General features: G+C 41.4%; 1 protein-coding gene across 3 annotated transcripts in view; it reads left to right on the forward strand.

Moving 5' to 3' along the window:
• Window positions 1–20,260, forward strand: part of LOC112675864 (myocardial zonula adherens protein) — an 88,852-nt gene that overhangs the window by 66,035 nt on the left and 2,557 nt on the right. The window contains exons 11-13 of one of the 3 annotated variants that reach the window (XM_049104298.1): window positions 806–889; window positions 14,267–14,367; window positions 15,924–15,972. In XM_049104298.1, coding sequence (XP_048960255.1) covers window positions 806–889; window positions 14,267–14,367; window positions 15,924–15,951 — 213 coding nt within the window. In that variant the 3' untranslated portion in view covers window positions 15,952–15,972. Of the gene's footprint in view, window positions 1–805; window positions 890–14,266; window positions 14,368–15,923; window positions 15,973–20,260 lie in introns of those variants that run through there. The other 2 variants (XM_025472666.3, XM_025472667.3) reach the window with 2 other exon arrangements.

Raw genomic sequence — 20,260 nt, forward strand, 5'->3', positions numbered from 1 at the left:
TTCTTCTGCCTCCTCTAATTTCCTCCTTCTGCTATTGGCAACTATTTCTTAATAATTCTTTTATCTTTGCAGAATTTCTTTTCGCAAATATATATGCATTCATATATCCTCATCTGTTTTTTTTTTTTTTACCATTTTATTTATTCATTCATGAGAGACAGAGAGAGAGAGAGGCAGAGACACAGGCAGTGGGAGAAGAAGCAGGCTCCATGCAGGGAGCCCAACGTGGGACTTGATGCCAGGTCTCCATGATCACACTGTGGATGTGGGCTGCCTCGAAAATTTAAGCTGAACAATTATTTTACATAGAATTGCATCTGCATCTCCCAAAGCATACTCTGTGGAACATATATAGGATGTTAAGGAGGGTTACACAGCAAAATCAGTGTGGAGATGTTAGGTTAAACAAACCTAATGAGGGATCCCTGGGTGGCGCAGTGGTTTAGTGCCTGCCTTTGGCCCAGGGCGCGATCCTGGAGATCCGAGATCGAATCCCACGTCGGGCTCCCGGTGCATGGAGCCTGCTTCTCCCTCTGCCTGTGTCTCTGCCTCTCTCTCTCTGTGATGACTATCATAAATAAATAAAAATAAAAAAAAAAACAAAGCAAACCTAATGAGATGTGACTCCAAAATCATGTGGCCACAGAACCCTCTATTCCAGGAAGCATCTCATGTTAACACTGTTCCATGGGACACAACCAAAGTGTGGGTTCTATTTAAACGAAAACCAAAAGCATCTCTTCCGGTTGATTAACTTCTGCTTGTACAATTTTGTGTTTATTCACAATTTCTAATTTCTTTCTAGATTGAATCGTTAAAGAAAAAGGTGCAGCAGAAACAGCTCTTGATATTGCAGCTTTTAGAAAAGATCTCTTTCTTAGAAGGAGAGGTAAGACGCTATGTTTCTTTAAGTTGGTGTCTTCTCTACCATTAAATTTTATGTTGCTGAGCCTACCACCGACACTTAATTAAAAATATGGCTATTTCCTGGCCTTATAAAATTGATTGAAGGTTAACTGCCAACACTGAAAATGAGATTCTGACAGCTAGTTTTTCTTGACCACCTGACTCTCCTCATTCCAGCCTGCTGTGCACCTCTGCTTTTTGGCTCTCATTTTTCTCATTCAAGAATTTTCTTAGCAAGTCTTAAGCTGTGGAATAACACTTGATAATTTTCCACGTTTATGTAATGCTTTATAGCTTGTGAAGTATTTTCATGAATATTCCTCACACGGTTACCTCAGTGACTTTAAGAAAGGCGAAAGGAGAATCGTTATCTTTATATTAACAATGTTTCAGAAGGAGGCACAGAGAAGGCAGGTGGCTTTGCTCATGGTCACCCAGCTTAGTTAACACCAGAGCCAGGCTGAGAGATGGGGTCTGAATCCGCTGCTCTTCTGTGACACTGAGTCAACAGGTTAGAGGTGACTTAATGTCACCTGAACTCTTAAAGATATTTAGCCTTCCTGACTTTCTGGCTTTTTTGAAAGTCATTTTGAATATTTGGTATAGAGTCCAGAAAAGGAAATTATGGAGTTGGAAGCACCTTAAGAGCTTAGGTATTAACAGAAGGAGAAGCCAACATCTATTTGTTCTGAAGGCTCTTTATTAAGAGCTTGGCATTGAGCCTCTTCCTTTTGAGCCTCATGAATCTCTCCTTGTCTATGCCCCTCAACATAGCTCTTCCCCCAAGGGAGACAGCCCAGGAGGCAGTGATGAAGTCAGAGGATGGGACAGAAATGTCATTTGTTAAGCACCTGGTATTGCTGGGCGCTGTTAATTGTGCTCCACATCCTTTGTATAACATGGGGGCTAAGCGCAGAATCAGATGTGCCCAAGTTTGAACCCTAGATGTGCCTCTTATTAGCGGTGGAAAAAAGTAGCAGTGTCCACCAGCTCTCTCCCTCCCTGCGGCTGTGCCACTCAAGCCAGCTCTCCTCCTGGTAGATTATGAAAGCCCAAGGGGATGTTGTGCATAGAGAACAGCATTACACCTGTGGGTGCTTGTTTCATGCTCCATTTCTTAAACTCATCTCATGCCCAGACCCTGAGATGTGGATATTATTAGTCCACTTAATTGATTTGGTGGGTGATCCCAGGAAGCCCCAGTAGAGGACAGGGGGAGGGGCGGAAACGAGTCAGGGAGAGGATAGTGTCTTGCTGAGGAGGCTGCCAACGTGGACAGCTGCGGCTCACTCCATGGGGAGTCCCTAGGACATGCTCCGCACTAGCCTCTGAGTTGTCCTTACCCAAAGGTCAGAGAGCTGGGCATTGATCCACTAACTCCCGTCAGCCATTGGTTGAGGCCTGCTCCTGGGGGATGCATCCACTGTGGCCTGCCCTCAGGGCCAGCCAGACTCTGGTGGTTTGAGGGAGCCCCCAGGTAAAGAGTCACAAGTGGCATGTCAGGAAATGGTGAGTGTCCAAAGGGTGTGGGTGGGGCCAGCAGCATCTGCTATGTATATCCAATAAGCAAACCTTGGAGAACCAGTTTCCCTTGAGCATTTAAACACTGGTTAAACTTTGATTAAATTCTCATAAGCTATTTAAATCCCACTATGAATGTAGTATGGCTAATTCCTTTTGATCACTTCCTGTAGCCACTTAAACAGCAGATAAAACACATAAGTTATATAATGATGAGATTTAATAATATATTTATACTTTAACGTATTCTAAAATATTAAATATCTTGTGTTTATTTCTTCATTGTTTCTGTTCTTGTTTTTTTTTTTTTTTTTTTTAATATCTTACCAAGGCTATTGTTTTACTTATTTCAGTGTGTTCTTAGAGTTAATATCATTGTACCACTTTCCAGACAGGTGCGCTAAGGTTAGAGGGTCCTGATTCTTGGGGGGGGGGGGGGTATAAGGGTACACTAGGATGAGGTGGCTTCAAGGTGATTCAGTCAGGACCCTTTATCACCATGATGCATTGACCTCGCTTTCAGAACAGAACTCATGTATTCCTCATTAATACTTTACCACAGTTTGTTGCGTCAGGTAGATGTTTCACCTCCTAGAAGATAAGAGATGGCTTTTGAATACTTGGTTTTCTTCTTCAGGCTGTTTGACTAGTTTATGTTACAAACACACTGCTGACTGTTGGTTCCTTGTTAACTGTATGTGACCAGTAATGGCAGTGGATCTCTGCTGCTCTTTCCACCTGGTGGTTGTAGGGTTACCAATGCCAAGCAGTCTTGCCATGGGGCCTAAGGTCCTGGGATGACCTGACTTATGATTCATTTCGTTACTCTTTCTTACTTGACACAGAAATTTCATAAACGAACATATAATTAATACTCTATAAAAGAGATGACATCACCTTAGATATTGTTCCTAGTTTTAAAAATCAATATAAATTGTAACATAGCTTATTATGGTCACCTGTCTTTTCTATTAAAACTATCTTTGTGTATACTTTCTATTAACTTTCCCTTTGAGAGACACTGTTGAACACAAGGCATTTTTTAGATTCACCTTGTTTCTATAATAATAATTTCCTTCTCCTTTTTTTTCTTTTTTAAAGATTTTTAAAGATTTTATTGAGAATACACAGAGAGGAGACAGAGAGAGAGAGAAGCAGAGACACAGGCAGAGGGAGAAGCAGGCTCCACACAGGGAGCCTGACGTGCGACTCGATCCCCGGTCTCCAGGATCACACCCTGGGCTGAAGGCGGCCCTAAACCGCTGAGCCACTGGGGCTGCCCCTCCTCCTTCTTTTTGATGCCCAAATTGTCACACCTCAGATGGGGAGAGTTCTCCTACATCAATTTCTTTGCCCGTGCAACAGGGTTCCTGGTGCTTCTGGGTTCATTCTTGCCGCCTCGTTTTTGTCTTGTTTCAAGATACAGTACTGGCTTGTCGCCAAGGAGCCCTGGTTCATTTTAGTGGCAAACTATATTGAGAACTACCTGGGCGTGAGAATTGGTCATGGCTAAAGCAGTGTGCCTATTGTTAGGCTAATTTTAGTCCTGACAGAATTGGGGGAAGTACATGTCCTTTTAAGATTACGAAGGGGGCACCAAGGTGGCTCAGCAGCTGAGCCTCTGCCTTTGGGTCAGGTTGTGATCCCAGGGTTCTGGGACCAAGTCCTGCACTGGGCTCCCCATGGGGAGCCTGCTTCTCCCTCTGCCTATGTCTCTGCCTCTCTGTGTCTCTCGTGAATGGATAAATAGAACCTTAAGAAAAAAAAAAAAGATTACTAGTCACACATTTTCCAAACTTATCTAATTATATCGCTTTACAATACAGGATTCTGTTGGCCACTAAGAATTTCTGTGCTTTTGGCCGGTTCTCACGCCACTAATTTTTATACCACATCTTCCCACCACCTGCTTTAAACCATAATGATGCCAAAGGTGGTATTCCAGATATCTTTGAGAAGTTTTGATAGACATATCTGGTAGCCTTTTATATCCCACCTTATTAATAAAGTAGCTACCTTTTACTAAGTGCCTAATTGCAGACCCTGGAGTTAGGCTGCCCGAGTTCAAATTCCCAGCTCTGCCACTTGCTAGTCGTGTGATCTTGAGTAGGCTGTTTAACTGCTCTGGGGCTCAGTTTGCTCATCTGTAAAAGGGAGTCTTCACTAAAATGGTGTCTTCTCTCTTTTTTTTTTTTTTAAGATTTTATTTATTTATTCATAGAGACACAGCTAGAGAGAGAGACAGAAACACAGGCAGAGGGAGAAGCAGGCTCCATGCAGGGAGCCCGATGTGGGACTCGATCCCGGGGTCTCCAGGATCACACCCTGGGCTGCAGGCGGCGCTAAACCGCTGCGCCACTGGGGCTGTCCTGGTGTCTTCTCTATAGAGTTGTTAGGAGGATTAAATTAGTTAATACTAAGTGATTAGGAAACTACATGGCTCACTGTAAATGCCATATGTGTTTACTGTTTTTCCAATTGTCTAGGCCCCAGGGTCTCCTTTCCTTGTCACTGATACATATTTCTTCCTCCTCCTTTTCCTCTCCCACCTTCCTTCTTAAAACAAAAAATGTGGATCATTTTGGTCTCTAAATCCAACATTTGAACTTACTGATGTTTACTCATTAGATTTGGAACCCTCCACCCCAACCAGATCCCTAGAAGTTTGCTCTAGCCTGGCCCCATCACACCACATTTTTATCAACCAATTCAAAATCTTCCTGACATAAAAATATGTCCATTCTTTCTTCTTTTCCTCCCAACAATACTTTATTTGCCCACCTTTTGAAGAAGGAATATCCCATTCCCTATTTCCTATATAGAAACTGTTACTAAATTGAAATTATGCTTTATAAGTATATAAAGTTGGTCAGCTGTCTGAAACTCTGATGTGATTCCATTCCATTTTTCACTGCTGAAAATCCTGAACTTACAGCAGAATTCCAAGGTCAGAGGAAAGGAGTCACATGTCTTGGTTTTGTTCATCCTGCATTTAATGCATGTTGTATGGTACATAAACCTCTCAACGTGTCCGTTGTGCATTCCTGGGACTATTATTAATTTTCCAGGGTAATAGTGGGGCAGCAGCACCAGGCACCAAGGCTGCACGTATGCATTTTATTGGACACACATTTTTGTTTAGTGCCTGTGCTCCAGCTCCGGCCTCTCCCTCCCCTGGGCCTGGGGGAGTTGGGGGAGGAGGTGGCTGCCCTATATTTGTGACATAACTTCCAAAAAATGCCAAAAGGTGCGGTACCAGGTCCTTCCTCCCTGGAAGGCGCACAGCCTCCTGGGCTGCATGTCACATCTAAACACAAGGGGGCGGTATTTGAAAGCAGGACAATCCTGGAACCGGAGGCTCAGCCCCAGAAGCCACCCTCCGCGGAACACAAGCCTGGCAGTAGTGAGGCTGCCTTTTGTCGGTTCACTGTAGGTAGTCTGTGGGATTGAGAGCAGAGTCTTTGTTTTCCTAGACCTCGTCCTGACACTTTTCTATTTCTAAATCTGTTCCTCCTTCTCTAACTTGTCTCCTACTGCCAATATTCAAGCTCACACCTTTGGCAACCTTGTTGTATATTCATTTACATCAATAAGCCTTATCTATGTAAAGTGTATAGTGACAGGTGGGAACTAGACTTCCCACGGTGGTCATTTCACAGGATATATGAACAGGGCACCTGGAAACACTATAATGTGATATGTCAGTTATACCAAAAAAAAAACTAAAGTGCCTAGTTCATTGAATGTTGACAGTTGCATGTACCAGTGAAACCAGCACCACAGTCTAGATACAGAACATTTCCACCACTTCCCGAAGACTCCATTTCCCTTTCTCAGTTTATCCCCAGGCAGCCAGTGATTTGTGTTTTTGTTTTTTGGTGGGAGGCTCACCTTGTCACTGAGGACTGGTTTGCATCCTCTGTAAATGAAATCATACAGTACGGACTCTTTTGTATCTAGCATCTTTTGCTCAGCATAATGATTTTAGCAGTATCTGTGTTGTAGGTGTTCCACTGTATTTATTTATCCACTCATTTGTTGATCTACATTTGAGTTGTTTCCAGGTTGGGGCTCTTGTGAATGATGCTGTTGTGAGCATTACTATACAAGTCATTATGTGGACTTAAGCTTTTACTCCTCTTGGGTGAATTCCTAGTAGTGGGATGGCTGTGTTGAACAGTAGATATAGGTTTAACTTTCTAAGAAACTGTCGAATGGTTTATTAAAGGGACTGTGTAGTATTTTACAGTCCCACTAGGAGTTCGAATGTTACAGTTTCTACATCTTCACCCTTAGTCCCATCAATCTATTTGATTTAGCCATCCTAGAGGGTGTTTAGGTAGTATCTCATTGTGGTGTTATTTGCATTTCCATGGTCACTAGTGATACTGAGCATCTTTTTAAATGCTTATTGGCCATTTAGTATTTTGAAGTGCCCATTCAAATCTTTTGCCCATCATTTTATCAAGTTTTTGGTTTTCTTATTATTGAATTGTAAGAGTTCTTATATTTTGGATGCCAGTTGTCAGATACATGTATTGTGAATATTTTCTCCCATTTCATGATTTGCCTTTTCATTTTCTTTTCTTAATTAAACTCTTCCCCCAATGTGGGGCTCGAACTCATGACCTCAAAGTTGCATGCTTTACTGACTGTCCAGCCAGATGCCTCACTTTTTCCTTTTCTTGAAGATAAGGTTTTTATTTTTGGTAAAGTTCAGTTTATCAATTTTTTCTTTTATGGTTTATCCTTTTTGTATGCTAAGAAGTCTTTGCCTAGTACAAGGTCACAGAGATTTTCTCCTAGGGTTTTCCCTAAATGTTTTATTTGAGATCTGTAATCCACTTGGAGCTAATTTTTGGGTTTGGTGTGAAGTAAGGAATGTATCTTTTTCCACATAGATATCCAGTTGTTTCCTTTTAGCACCTCTTTGATCCTTATTATTTATACACCCCCCCCCCAGTCTTTGATCAGTCTAGCTAGGGGGTTATCAGTTTTGTTGATGTTTTAAAAAATTGGAATAGCTTTTGCTTTGTTGATACTTTCTGTTGTCTGTTTTCTATCCTATTGAGTTTTGTTCTGATATTCATTATTCCCTTCCTTCTAATTATTTTGGTATTACTTTGCTCCTCTTTTTCTAGGTCCTTGGGGTGGACATTAGGCCATTGATTTTAGAGCTCTTTTCTTTGTTACTATCAGCAGCTATAAACGTCTCTCTGTACGCTCTGCTTCAGTGGCACCCCTCAAGCTATGATATGTTGTATTTTCATTATCATCCAGTTTGAAATATTTTCTAATTTCCTTTGAGATTCTTCTTTGATTTATGGATTATTCAGAAGTGTGTTGTTTAACCTCCAAATATTCGAGGTTTTCTTATATATTGTTTTTGATTTCTAATTGTTATTGTCAGAGAACATATTTTGTATGGTTTTAATTCTTTTAAATTTATTGAGATTTGTTTTATGGCTCAGCACATGGTTTCTCTTGGTTAGTGTAAAAAAACAGGTATTCAGTTATTTTTGTGTTCTATACATATCAATTAGATTAAGATGGCTGATAGTATCATTTATTTTATTTATGTTCTTCCTGATTTTTGTGTAATTCTTCTATCAATTGCTGACAGAGGGGTGTCAGCTAAAACCATTGGTATGGTTTTAGACCATCTATTTAATTTTTTAATTTCATATATTTTGAAGCTCTGTTATTAGATATGTATAATTTTTATTGTCATGTCTTGGTGATGAATTGACTTTTTCCTTATTATGAAATGTTGGTCACTGTCTTGTTCATATTCTCTGTCTTGAAATCTGTCTTCTCTGGCATTAATATAGCTATTCCTGCTCTCTTAAGTTTACTGTTTGTATTATATACCTTTTTCCACCCACTTATTTTCAGCTGATCCATGTCTCTATACTTAACGTGCATCTCTTATTGACAAGACATAGTTAAGTCTTGCTTTTTAAAATATATTCTGATGTCTCTTTCATTGGAGTGTATAGTCCGTTGACATTTAATAATTACTAGGATTGGATTTAGGTCTGTCATTTTATTATTTATTTTCTGTTTACACCCTCTGGTTTGTTTTGCTTATTTTTGTTCTCCCTTCTTTTGTATTCTTTTGGATTATTATTATTTTTAAAAATTCCATTTTAATATATCTATTGGCATTTTGCTATGTCTCTTTTCTCTAACATATTAGCCATTATCCTTGCGTATCACAATGTACATCATTATTTGTTCATAGTCTACTTAAAGATCTAATATTAAACTACTTTGTGTAAAATGTAGAAATCTTGCAATGAGGGCAGCCCAGGTGGCTCAGCGGTTTAGCGCCGCCTTTGGCCCAGGGCCTGATCCTAGAGACCTGGGATCGAGTCCCATGTTGGGCTCCCTGCATGGAGCCTGCTTTGCCCTCTGCCTTGTGTCTCTGCCTCTATCTCTCTTTCTCTCTCTCTCTGTGTCTCTCATGAATAAATAAATAAAAATCTTTAAAAAAAAATCTTGCCATGATATAGGTCCATTTACCCCTTCCTCTGCTGTTATAGGTATCACACTTGCATGCATTATAAACCCACAATACATTGTTACAATCGCTTTTAATATTGTCTTTTATATTGTCTTTCATATCTACTCATATAGTATCTATTTCTGACGTTCTTCATTCATTCCTGAAAATCTGTTTCTCGTAGATCATCTCTCTTCAGCCTGAAGACCTTTATGTAGCATTTTGTTTAGTATAGCACACATGAGGACAAATTCACTTAGTTTTTCTTTATCTGAAAGTGAGCTCTTTATTTTACCATCATTATTGAATCATTGAGCGTTTAGGGATAAATTTCTTTCTTTTAGTGCTGTCTTCTGACTTCCAGTTTCTGATGAGAAATCTGTGGTAGTTCAAATTATTGTTCCCTTGTATGTAACAAGATTGCTTTCAATCTTGTGGGTTTCAGTAGTTTGAATAAGATATCCCAAGGTATATTTCTCTTTGGATTTATTCTGTTTGGGATTTGTTGAGACTCTTGGATTTGCAAATTTATGTCTTTCACCAAATTTGGGAAATGATTAGCCATTATTTCTTTGATTGTTTCTCCTGCTCTAGTTTCTTTATCCTCTCCTTTTATGATTCTAGTGTCCCTATGTGAGGCATTAGAAATTGTCCCATAGTTCCAGGAAGCTCCATTTATTATTTTCAGTGTTTTCTTTCTTCATCTTACTCTGATTGGTTTTTCTTTTTAAAGATCTATTTACTTTAGAGGGAGAGTATGGCAGGGGAGGGCCTGAGGGACAAAGAGTTTTAAGCAGACTGTGTTGGGCACAGAGCCTGATGGGCTCAATCTCATGACCCTAAAATTATGAGCTGAAACCAGGAGTCAGATGCTTAACTGACTGTGCTATCCAAGTGCCCCTGATTGAATTTTTGTTAATATGTTTTCAAGTTCACTGACTTTTTCCTTTGTCATCTCCATTCTTTCTTTGGTCTAGTGATTTTTTAAAAAAAAATTTCAGGGAGTATATTTTTCTGTTCTAAAGTTTCTACTTGGTTCTTTTTTTTAATATTTTCTGTTTGATTTTTTAAATTATATCAATTAGTAGTATATTTTTTTTTAAAGATTTTATTTATTTATTCATGATAGTCACAGAGAGAGAGAGAGAGAGGCAGAGACACAAGCAGAGGGAGAAGCGGGCTCCATGCAGGGAACCCGATGTGGGATTCGATCCCGGGTCTCCAGGATCGCGCCCCGGGCCAAAGGCAGGCGCCAAACCGCTGCGCCACCCAGGGATCCCCAGTAGCATATTTTCTTTTACCTCATCGAGCATAGTTATAAAAGGGGCTTGAAAGTCCTTGTCTGAAAATTCCAACATCCAGGTCATCTCAAGATTGGCATCTGTTGGTTCTCATTCTCTTTGGAAATGGGTCACATTTTCCTGACTCTTTAAAGTTCAGTAATTTTGGATTATAATCTAGACATTGTAAAGGTTCTGTTGTGGAGGATTTGGATTGTTCTATTGTTCTGAACAGTGCTGAGGTTTTTATTTTAGGTAATGAATATGGTTAGACCCAACTCCACCCTGCCATGCTGTAGTGGGTGATGGCTCAGATCTCAGTTCAGCTCTTTAAGCCTTGGCTGCAAACTTCTTTCAGTTGACCCAACACATGCATGGTTCGGGGGTCTGCCAGAGACTTGAGTTGAGTCTTTACATGGAATTTTACATTTCTGCTTTCTTTCTCTCCTTTTTGGCTTCCCTTTATTCTTGGCAGTCCTGGTTATGCTGGACTCCTTTTTTTTCCCTCTACAAGAAAGGTGATCTTTCTGTTGAATTTCTAAAGGGTCTGTGCTGCTGCCACAGTGACTGAACTGCTCTTGGGCAAAGCTGCAAACAAAAACAAATGAGTCACAGAGAACACGTTCTTAGCTTGTCACTCCCCTCTACAGCTTGCCTCTCCGTGTTCAGTCTCCAAAGACCTTAATAGATGGGTTTTTTGGTTTTATTTGGTCTTCTGTCCACTTCATAGCTATTCTTTGCAGGAGGATCCATTGGCTAAATGCCTACTCCTCAGTGCTATAAATACAGCTCTCACTCCTTGAACTAGGAAATTGTAGTGGCCTCCTTGACTAACCAAGGAGTTTTATTTCCTTCCAAGACAATTTTCACCTGGAAGCCCAGTGGTTGAAATAAAATCTAGTGCTCTGGCTTATCAAATTGGGTATAAAATCCTTGTAAAGGCATATGTAGCCCTTCGGAACTAACTCTTGCTACCTATATACTGCAGCAAGGTGCTTGTTCTCAACCTGGTATATTCTGCAATTCTGGAATACTCATCCCTTTGTTTCTCTTAGTCTTTCCCTTGCATAACTCCAGGAAGCCTTCATGGAGTTCAGTCATTTTCCCTGTCTTGAGTTCCCCCTTAATATTCTGTGGGTCCCTCTGGCATGGGACTTATGCTTTTGTTATTTTCTGCTTGGTTGTCTGTACCCCCACAAGACTGAATTCAGGGGTTGCAATCATGCCCTATTTCTTTAACTGCTAACTAGCTCCCCTCACCCAACTTTACACACTACCTGATACATAGTTGGTACTCCTTTTGTTCACATTAAAATTTAAGAGTGCAGGTTTTTTATTTCAGCCTTCAGCATGTATCTCATATGCACACATAGAGTTCTTCTGAAATAGAATAAAGGATTTGTGGCTACTTTGCCACATTGCATTCAGTCTATCAGTAGGGCATATTTACTTAACCTGTCTTTTGTGCCCCCTAACTGTAGGTAGTCAGTTCAGAATTATGTGAAATCCTCATTATTAAACTCTACACTGAGAAGAGACAAGGCGGTGGGGTTTCTGGAGCTTGTTAATGGGCAAGCCCCTTCTGCCTTTGTCTTTCCTTATGAATGAGAGAATCCACATATTGCTAGAGAAGCTGTGTGTGCACTTGTGTGTGTAAATGTTGTACCTTAGGCAGTAAGCCAGCAACATTCTCCATCCTGAGCATTAGGTAATAGATTTGGAGTCCATCCATCTGTCATGGCTCATCAGCTGCTATGGATTCTCTCCCTATACACCATTTCCCTTTTTTTCTGAAGGGATCCATAGACCTTTACAGAACATGAGTTTGTACCAGAGCTGCTGCTTTGCTCTTTGGTATCACCCATTTCAGAGTATGATCTACTGAGTGATAGCCACATTCTTGCTTTTGAAACAAATGAGTTTCTTTTTCTTTTTTTTTTTTTAATTTTTATTTATTTTATGATAGTCACACAGAGAGAGAGAGAGAGAGAGGCAGAGACACAGGCAGAGGGAGAAGCAGGCTCCATGCATCGGGAGCCCGACGTGGGATTCGATCCCAGGTCTCCAGGATCGCGCCCTGGGCCAAAGGCAGGCGCCAAACCGCTGTGCCACCCAGGGATCCCGAGTTTCTTTTTCAAAGAACTGTTCAACTTTCACGCATTAATCTAATGTGTTAGAATAGTGCTTTAGCTTCTTAAAAGACAAATGCTTTAATTTTTTCTAATTGTGCAAATAACATTCTCCTTATGAGACTACTTATACATTTATTTATTCAGTATTTACCTTGCATCTCTGACATGGCATGCTCGGAGAATATAGCTAAGAAGATAGATAACGTTATTGTCTCATGAAAAATTAAAGTGTTGGTGAAGATGTGAAGAAAAAGGAACTCTCTCATACTGTTGGTAGGAAGGCAGACTGGTACAGCCATAGTGGAAAACAGTATAGAGGGTACTCAAAAAATTAAAAATAGAGCAGCCTGGGTGGCTCAGTGGTTTAGTGCCACCTTCAGCCCAGGGCGTGATCCTGGGGACCCAGGATCGAGTCCCACGTCAGGCTCCCTGCATGGAGCCTGCTTTTCCCCCTGCCTATGTCTCTGCCTCTCTCTCTCTCTCTCTCTGTCTCTCAATAAATAAAATCTTTTAAAAAAAATTAAAAATAGAACTATCCTACAATCTAGTAATTGCACTACTGGGTATTTACCCAAAGAATACAAAAATATTAATTTTAACTAACTTTTAACTTAAGTGACATATGCACCCTTCTCTTTATTGCAGTATTTACAATAGCCAAATTATAGAAGCAGCCCAAGTGTCCATTGATCAATGGATAAAGAAGAGGTGGTTTGGAATATTATTCAGCCATAAAAAAGAGTGAACTCTTGCCATTTGCAACAACATGGATGGAGCTAGAGAGTATTATGCTAAGTGAAATAAGTCAGAGAGACAAATATCATATGATTTCACTCATATGTGGAATTTAAGAAACAACATAAATGAACAGAGAGAGAGAGCGAAACCAAGAAATAGACTCTTAACTCTAAAGAACTGATGATTACCAGAGGGGAGGTGGGTTGGGAGATGAGTGAAATAGGTGATGGGGATTAAAGATCATTACCATGATGAAAAAATAAACTAATAAGATACAAAAAGAGAAAATTTAGCATTACAGAAAAATATAGAAGGATTAAAAAAAAAAAAAAACCTCAATACCCAGAGATAACCACCATTAACCTCTTTCTGGATTTTGTGTGTGTATATTTGCCCTTTAGGTGCCAGGCACTATCCTTTCTTCTGTTTTCATTCCAATATTCTCAGCCCCTTTGCTCCTTTGTCCTTCATTTCCCCCATGGGGCAAATTTCCAATTCCTGAGCATCTAATCATCAGCCTATGTAATGTTTGGCTCTGGCCTGAAAAAAACTGTTTAGAATGCTAATTTTAATCCCAAGGAGCTTGTTCTACTTTATATGTTTGAGATTCTGAATTTTCCAAACCTATGAAATACTAATTATTAAGTTATAGAGGTATTTCCCACTAAATTAAATTAATAGACTTACTCATTTTATAGTTTAATAAGGGAGTATTAAAACATGAGCTGTACCTTATTTATAATTGCAAAAAAAGTGGTAAATATCTAAATGCCATCAGTAAGAGACTAGTTAAATAAATAATATACATCCACACAATGGAATGCTATGAACCCATTAAAATAGCTTGTTGACATAAAAAGAAAACTAATAAACATGCCAAGATATTCACAACAAATTGTTGAGTGAAAAACCCCAAATTTAGCATACAACAGGGTATTTTGTTTGTTTCCATTGATGTAAAATTGGATACATATGTATGTACATGCACAGAAAAGTATCTGTAAGGATGCAAACTATTTCTTCAATTCCTACTGTATAAGAGGTGCTCAATAATACATTATGATGTCCATGTCACAGGGTAAATCATGTAATACATTTGGACTGTATCTATATGTCTATCTGTATCACACGTTTGTGGGGGAACGTATTTGCTTTACTAAAAGTACTTTTTTCCTCCTCTCTAGAATAATGAACTACAAAGCAGGTTGGACTATTTAATAGAAACCCAGGCCAAGCCTGAGGTGGAGACCAGAGAGATTGGAGTGGGCTGTGATCTTCTAACCAGGTATTTGGGAATTTCCTATTTTTCTGACTCAAATTCCTCTTTGACTTAAGAAAATACGTTATGGGGCTGTTAGTACCAGAATCACATTCTTTCTATCAAAAATATTTCTGCAAAGATAAATGGTAACTGCCGAGGGGTCTGGCTCGTTTCTGTGGGAGCAGGAGTACTGTGCAGGGCAGAGAGGGTCATGCAGAGAAGCGTGGGGAAGCCACGTGAGAGACAGACTGGCCCTGTCAGGAAGTGCAGACATTTGTTCCTCTGTCCGCTGGTTCATTCACCCTGCAAACATCTGTTGAATACCTTCCCTGTGCCATAGGCTTATGGAGAGGAATGAGATTTGGTGCCTGCCCCACATGCAGTCTGGAAGGGGAGACATACACAGAGGCAGACATTTACAACAGTGTGTTTGTGGTGGGGTGGGGGGCCCTCGAGGTGCTCTGGTAACACAGAGGGAGGGAGAGTCCTCTGTTACCCGAGCGGTGACACAGTATCGTCAAGCACTGGCTCAGTATCAAAAATAGATCGATCTGTTTCAGTCATGACAAATGAACAATAACCACAACCTTGTCTGTTCAGTTGCATTTCTAAGCTCGAGGACTGACCTATTTGTCCTTAAGCTGCTCCACACACCCATGCCCGGGTCTCCCTCTGGTAAGATCAGCGTCTGTGACCCAGTAGCTAACCCATCATCGCTAGGTGCTCGAAACCGTGCTTGGCCCAAAGAGACATAAAACGATAATGAGCATGCCCATGGCATGTGGCTTGTAATTTAGGTACCCAAAGTCACAAAGTACCTTGTATACCGTGTGTAGGAGGATGTAGTCCTGTGTAATTAGGGGCACTGGTGTGTGCTCTGTTAGATACTAGCAGGCTGGAGAAATGTAGAATCCTGGAACCTCGAATGGTTGTATCTGGTAGGAAACGGTGGTGAGTGCATCACCAAGCCGGAATGTAGAGTACCTGGGTCTAGTTCCCCTAGCTAGCAGCAGGATGTGTTCAAGCCAGACTGTCTTTGCTGGGGCCTCAGTTTCCCAATCTGTAAAGTACAGTAGTTTTGAGTAGGTGATTTCTCAGGTTTAACCAGCTCAAGCAGGGAAACAGATACTTAAAACATACTGAAGGTCTCATGAATGTGGGGGACAAAGGACATGATAAAAATATAGCCAAAAGGAATGGTCATGGCCGGGGACTCCTTCTGAAATATAAATAGTTTGGCCATTTCTCTCCTTTTTTATTTTTCAGGAACCAAGTGGTTTAGTCCACTTTAATTGCCCACATAATAAATCTTGTTTGGCTTAAGACGGGTACAAAACTATGTCTGAAACCAATAAATTGTTTGTTTTCTAATTCCCACATTTTGGCTTAAAACAAAGTTTTCAATTTGTATGCCGAAGGATAGCCTGAAGCAAACTTTTATGGCTAAGTTATGAAACCACAAAGCGGTTTTCATAATGGAAGTGCTGACAGACCCTTAACTTATGGCCATGGTGAACTTGGAAGCCACTTCAGCATCTAAAAGCAGCTTTTCCATAAATGTAACATTTGGTTTCCCCCAGGATCCATCTTAGCGCTTTCACTGCATAGGTCAATCAGCAGAGGAAATGAAAGCTACATATCCGCATTTCCGAAAAGGCAGGGTAAGATTCCATTCGTTTCCTCTCCGATATTTATTAAGTGCCTACTACGTGAAAGGTGCCATGCGGGTCTGAGTGGCGAGGAGCACAAGGTCTTTAGAGAGAATTCAGAGCAGTAGTTTCCCACCTGTGCTGCTTCCCTGCACGTGGTGCTGGGGCTCAGGGAGCGGCCTCGGGGGGCTGGAGGTGAGCAAGGAGCTGGCCTGTGGGGACCCTTCCCCTCCTGGAAAACAAAACAAAACAAAACTGAAAAACTCGGCTGTTAGTGTGTTTTATATGTTGGATCCCAAGTAAGATTTTGTTTGAATAAAGAAACTGGAATCCCTTGGTCTAGTTTAGTACCTATGTTTGATAGATACCGAAATCGAGGCTCAGAGAGAGGTAAGTGATTCACTGGAAGCCACATAGTCAGGATTAGAACCAGACTGTTAGAGTCCTGCTGTGGTACATGTGTAGTTTTAAGATAATAAATAAAGTCACTAAATTCTGTGTGTATGTTCTAACAAAATTCCTGGTTCTTACTTAGACTTTGAACTTGCACCTAATATAAGATCCCATAGTGTTTTCCGGAACATTTCGAAAATAGCCTACTCCAAAATGTATTGGATCAATAAAAGTATTGCATTAAAGCCTTAATTCTGCAGATGAGTTTTGTTCTCACTACCTGTTCTCTCACAAAGAACTTGACAGTGTAGTCCAGTTGGGGAGCCTCAGGCCATGGGGCTTCACTGCCCAGCCAGCTGCCAGCTGAGCACAATCTTGGGCAAGCTACTTCATCACTCTTAAGCCTCCAGTATTTCATCCTTAAAATGGGAATGAAGAGGAGAGTATCAAATCTCATAGGGTTTCTATGAGGGTTAAATGCAAAAATATATAGCATTTAGCACTTAATAACTAATAGCTATTATTGGGGCACTTGGGTGGCTCAGTCAGTTAAGCATCTGCCTTTGGCTCAGGTCATGATCCTGGGATCCTTGGATGGAGCTCTGCATCTGGCTCCCTACTCCATGGGGAGTCTGCTTCTCCCTCTCCCTCTCATCCCCCAATTTGTGGTCTCTCTGTGAAATAAAAAAAAATCTTAAAAAAAAGAGCTATTATTATTATTAATTACACCAAAACTCTAATTTTTCACATAAGACGCTGTATCAAATATAAATGAATTTGGGTGTGCTAAGACAATTTCATTAACTTAATTTTTACTGGGGGTTATCAGTGATTTTGTTAAATGGATTGATAGTGCTACAAGTCTGTAGTGCTTCAGTATGCATTAAGCTCTTCAGTTAAACTCTCCATGGTTTGGAACCCTCTAGACAGTGCATAAAACTCTGGAAGGCCCAGTGATTGATGAGGTCTCTGTGATGGCTGAGATGGCCGCGTGGTCCCAGCCTGTTCCAGGCACTGGGCACAAAGCCTCACGGGAGAGTAGCGGGCCACCCAGGACTCATTTCTCCCTATACCTGCCGGGCTTTCCTGCTGTGCTACTGTTACCAGCATTTGACTTACAGTTAGAGCTGCTTGATTTTTATGCTGGGAAGATTCAAAACCAGTCTTTACTTTACTTACTTTTCTTTACTTATAGAGCCATTAAGTCCCTTTTGTAAACTCCCCACACTGTCACCACGTCCCCATTTTCACCAACATTTTTGCCAACACTGTGTACTCCAGGGGACAGCAACGCTGAGGTTGCTCATTCCCTAGCCTAGCACTTTCTTGATGCTCCATAAACATTTGTTGGCTGATCTGCCTCTCGCTCTATCTACAGCTTTGGGTAAATCCCTAATCTTCTTTGAGTCTCGATTTCTCACCCAGAACTGGAAGATTCTGATGGTAATTCCCTCAGAAACTTGCTGAGCTGGTGAACTAGGCTAAAGACAGGAAGTGCCCAGTGGAGTGGGTGCATCTTCCTATTCCATTGATGCGGCCACCACCTTCCCAGGTCCCTAAGGGCAGTTCTCTGCGGACACTCTGCTCCAGGACCACCTTAGTGCCCGTACAGGCCTACTCCTCCCTTCAGGACCTGCTGCATGCCTTTACAGTCCCACTGCCACCAGCCTGCTAGAGACTTGGGTTCTTTATGTCTCGTCAGCAGAGTACCACCTTCTCTCTCCAGTTTCTCCTCTTCAAATCCTTCTCCTCTTCATCCAACCCTTGCATTACATAGATTTCTGGAGAGCACGGATTTTACAACTGGGCAAGGAGGGAGGGAAGGGTTGAGAAGGCATTCACTGTGATTCCAGGGTCTTTTAAAAAAGCCACCTATTCTTTAGAAAAGAATCAAGAGTTTGATTTAAAAGTTTGAGATCTATTAATGAAAGCCATGGAGAGCAATTTCCAATCCACTAGCCTTCATCCAAAGAGAAAAATGAAAAACGAAAAAGAAACTTTTTCTCTTTGCCCCTTAGTGACACCTGGTGTCCAAGCAAGCTCATAAATTATGTCTTAATAGATGTGATGTAATGAAAAATACTCCCCATGGTCATAAGTGCCCCGCACATAGTAAGTGCTTTAAAATGCCAACATTTCATACTGCTGGTGTGTAGAGACCAGAACACAAAGTAGCTTTTTGTCAAAGCTTTATTTGCTGACTCTGGTGTTGTCTCCCTCAGGGGACTTGCCCCTTTATGGAATAATAAAAGGTTAACAATGGCCTAAGGTGTTAAAGAAAATGGTTGAATTTCATTCGGTGGTTGAAATTGTGTTCTTGAAATCCCGTTGTTTCCTAGTGATCAACAAAATACCTCACTTCCTCTTGAAAGGTTGGGATATCAGAGTTTGTGTTTTTGAAACCTGGAAAGCTCACCTTTATAAATATTTTTGCATTTTACGGGCTTTTACGATATTATCACCAGAGACCACTTCCGTTACATGGAATTTTCATGGTGGTTGGCACAAACCACCATCTGGCTTCTGCCCCCAGCACTCCACAAAACTGCCTGGTCAGGTCACTGGGGACCCAACTGCCAGATTTTGTGGATTCCTCTGTGGCAGGGGACAAGACACTGACCACTCACTCCTGGCAACCCTTGTCCTCTGGTTTCCTTCATTATCCATACATTTAGTGATAGGTCTGTGCCTGGCCTGCGTGAGCTGCTGGCGTCATGAAGAGGAGTGTGGTTTTCAGCCTTCAGGCATTTGTAACTAGCAGAGAATGTGGAGACCAGAGGAGCCTATGGGGTGCTCCCAGTGCTGGGTCAGGAGCCTGTATGACAGTCTTTTTCAAGGTTACGTGGGGAGGATAGTTTAGAGAGCATGGAAAAGACATATGGAATCTCTTGGGGAGAGATGGGTGATGTTTAAAATTTCCCCCAAGCTTCTAATATATCCCATTAAGAATCTGTAAGCCAGCTACAGTTGAAAATCACGGCAGGGTAAGGGGAAATGTTAACTGCTGGAAAAGTTTAGCAAAAGTGGAAGCAGAAAATGGAGCACTACTGCCCAAGGAAACGGACCAAAAGAAAGGAATGATCACTTCTTTTCCATCACTGGGGTGGGGAATCTGGGAAATTGTCATATAGGAGGTGATGTTTGGTTTGAGTCTTGAAATACAGGCAGGGATTCATGAAATCCACTTGATTAGGGAAGCTTTCAAGACAGAGCGGACAACAGGAGAATGGCAGTGGCAGGGGTGAAAACCGTGTTTCTTAGCAAGGCCAGACGGGAGGGAGATAAAACAGGAGATGGCAGTGGGTCTGTAAGACCAAGCACAGGAGCTTAGACTTCATCCTGGAAGCACTGGGGAGACTCTGAAAAGTATGAAGTACGGTAATATGCCTCAATTATCAGAAGATCTCTTTGACAGCAAACCGGGTAGAGGATCTGAGGAGGAGGAGGACTTTGCCAACACCGAAGGGAGGAAGACCATTTAGAACAGTGCTCCAGGATTCAAAGATGGATTCGGAGAGCCTGAACGGGGGCAGTGGCTGAGGGAATAGAGAAGACCAGGATCTCCTACTTGCACCTGGTCACTGCATCGGGGGGAGAAGGAACATAATTGCTGTAACACAAGCCCACAGACCTCGGCTTAGCAAAATCAAGACTGATTTCTCATGTGACAGCCCAAGGCCAGCTGGCATGGGCCTCACTGCACATGGTCATTCAGGAGTCCAGATTCTTCCAGCTGGTCACCTTGCTTGGGCTTTGGGGTCCTCCTGGGCCCTCCACTCTATCCTCTACATGAAAGGGAAGAGGTTGGGCAGGAGGGTTATGTAGGAGGATTTTCCTGGCTAGACCTGGAAGTAATAAACATCATTGCTGTCCTT

The sequence above is a fragment of the Canis lupus genome, chromosome 30 (assembly GCF_003254725.2).
Source record: "Canis lupus dingo isolate Sandy chromosome 30, ASM325472v2, whole genome shotgun sequence".
NCBI classification, from domain to species: domain Eukaryota; kingdom Metazoa; phylum Chordata; class Mammalia; order Carnivora; family Canidae; genus Canis; species Canis lupus.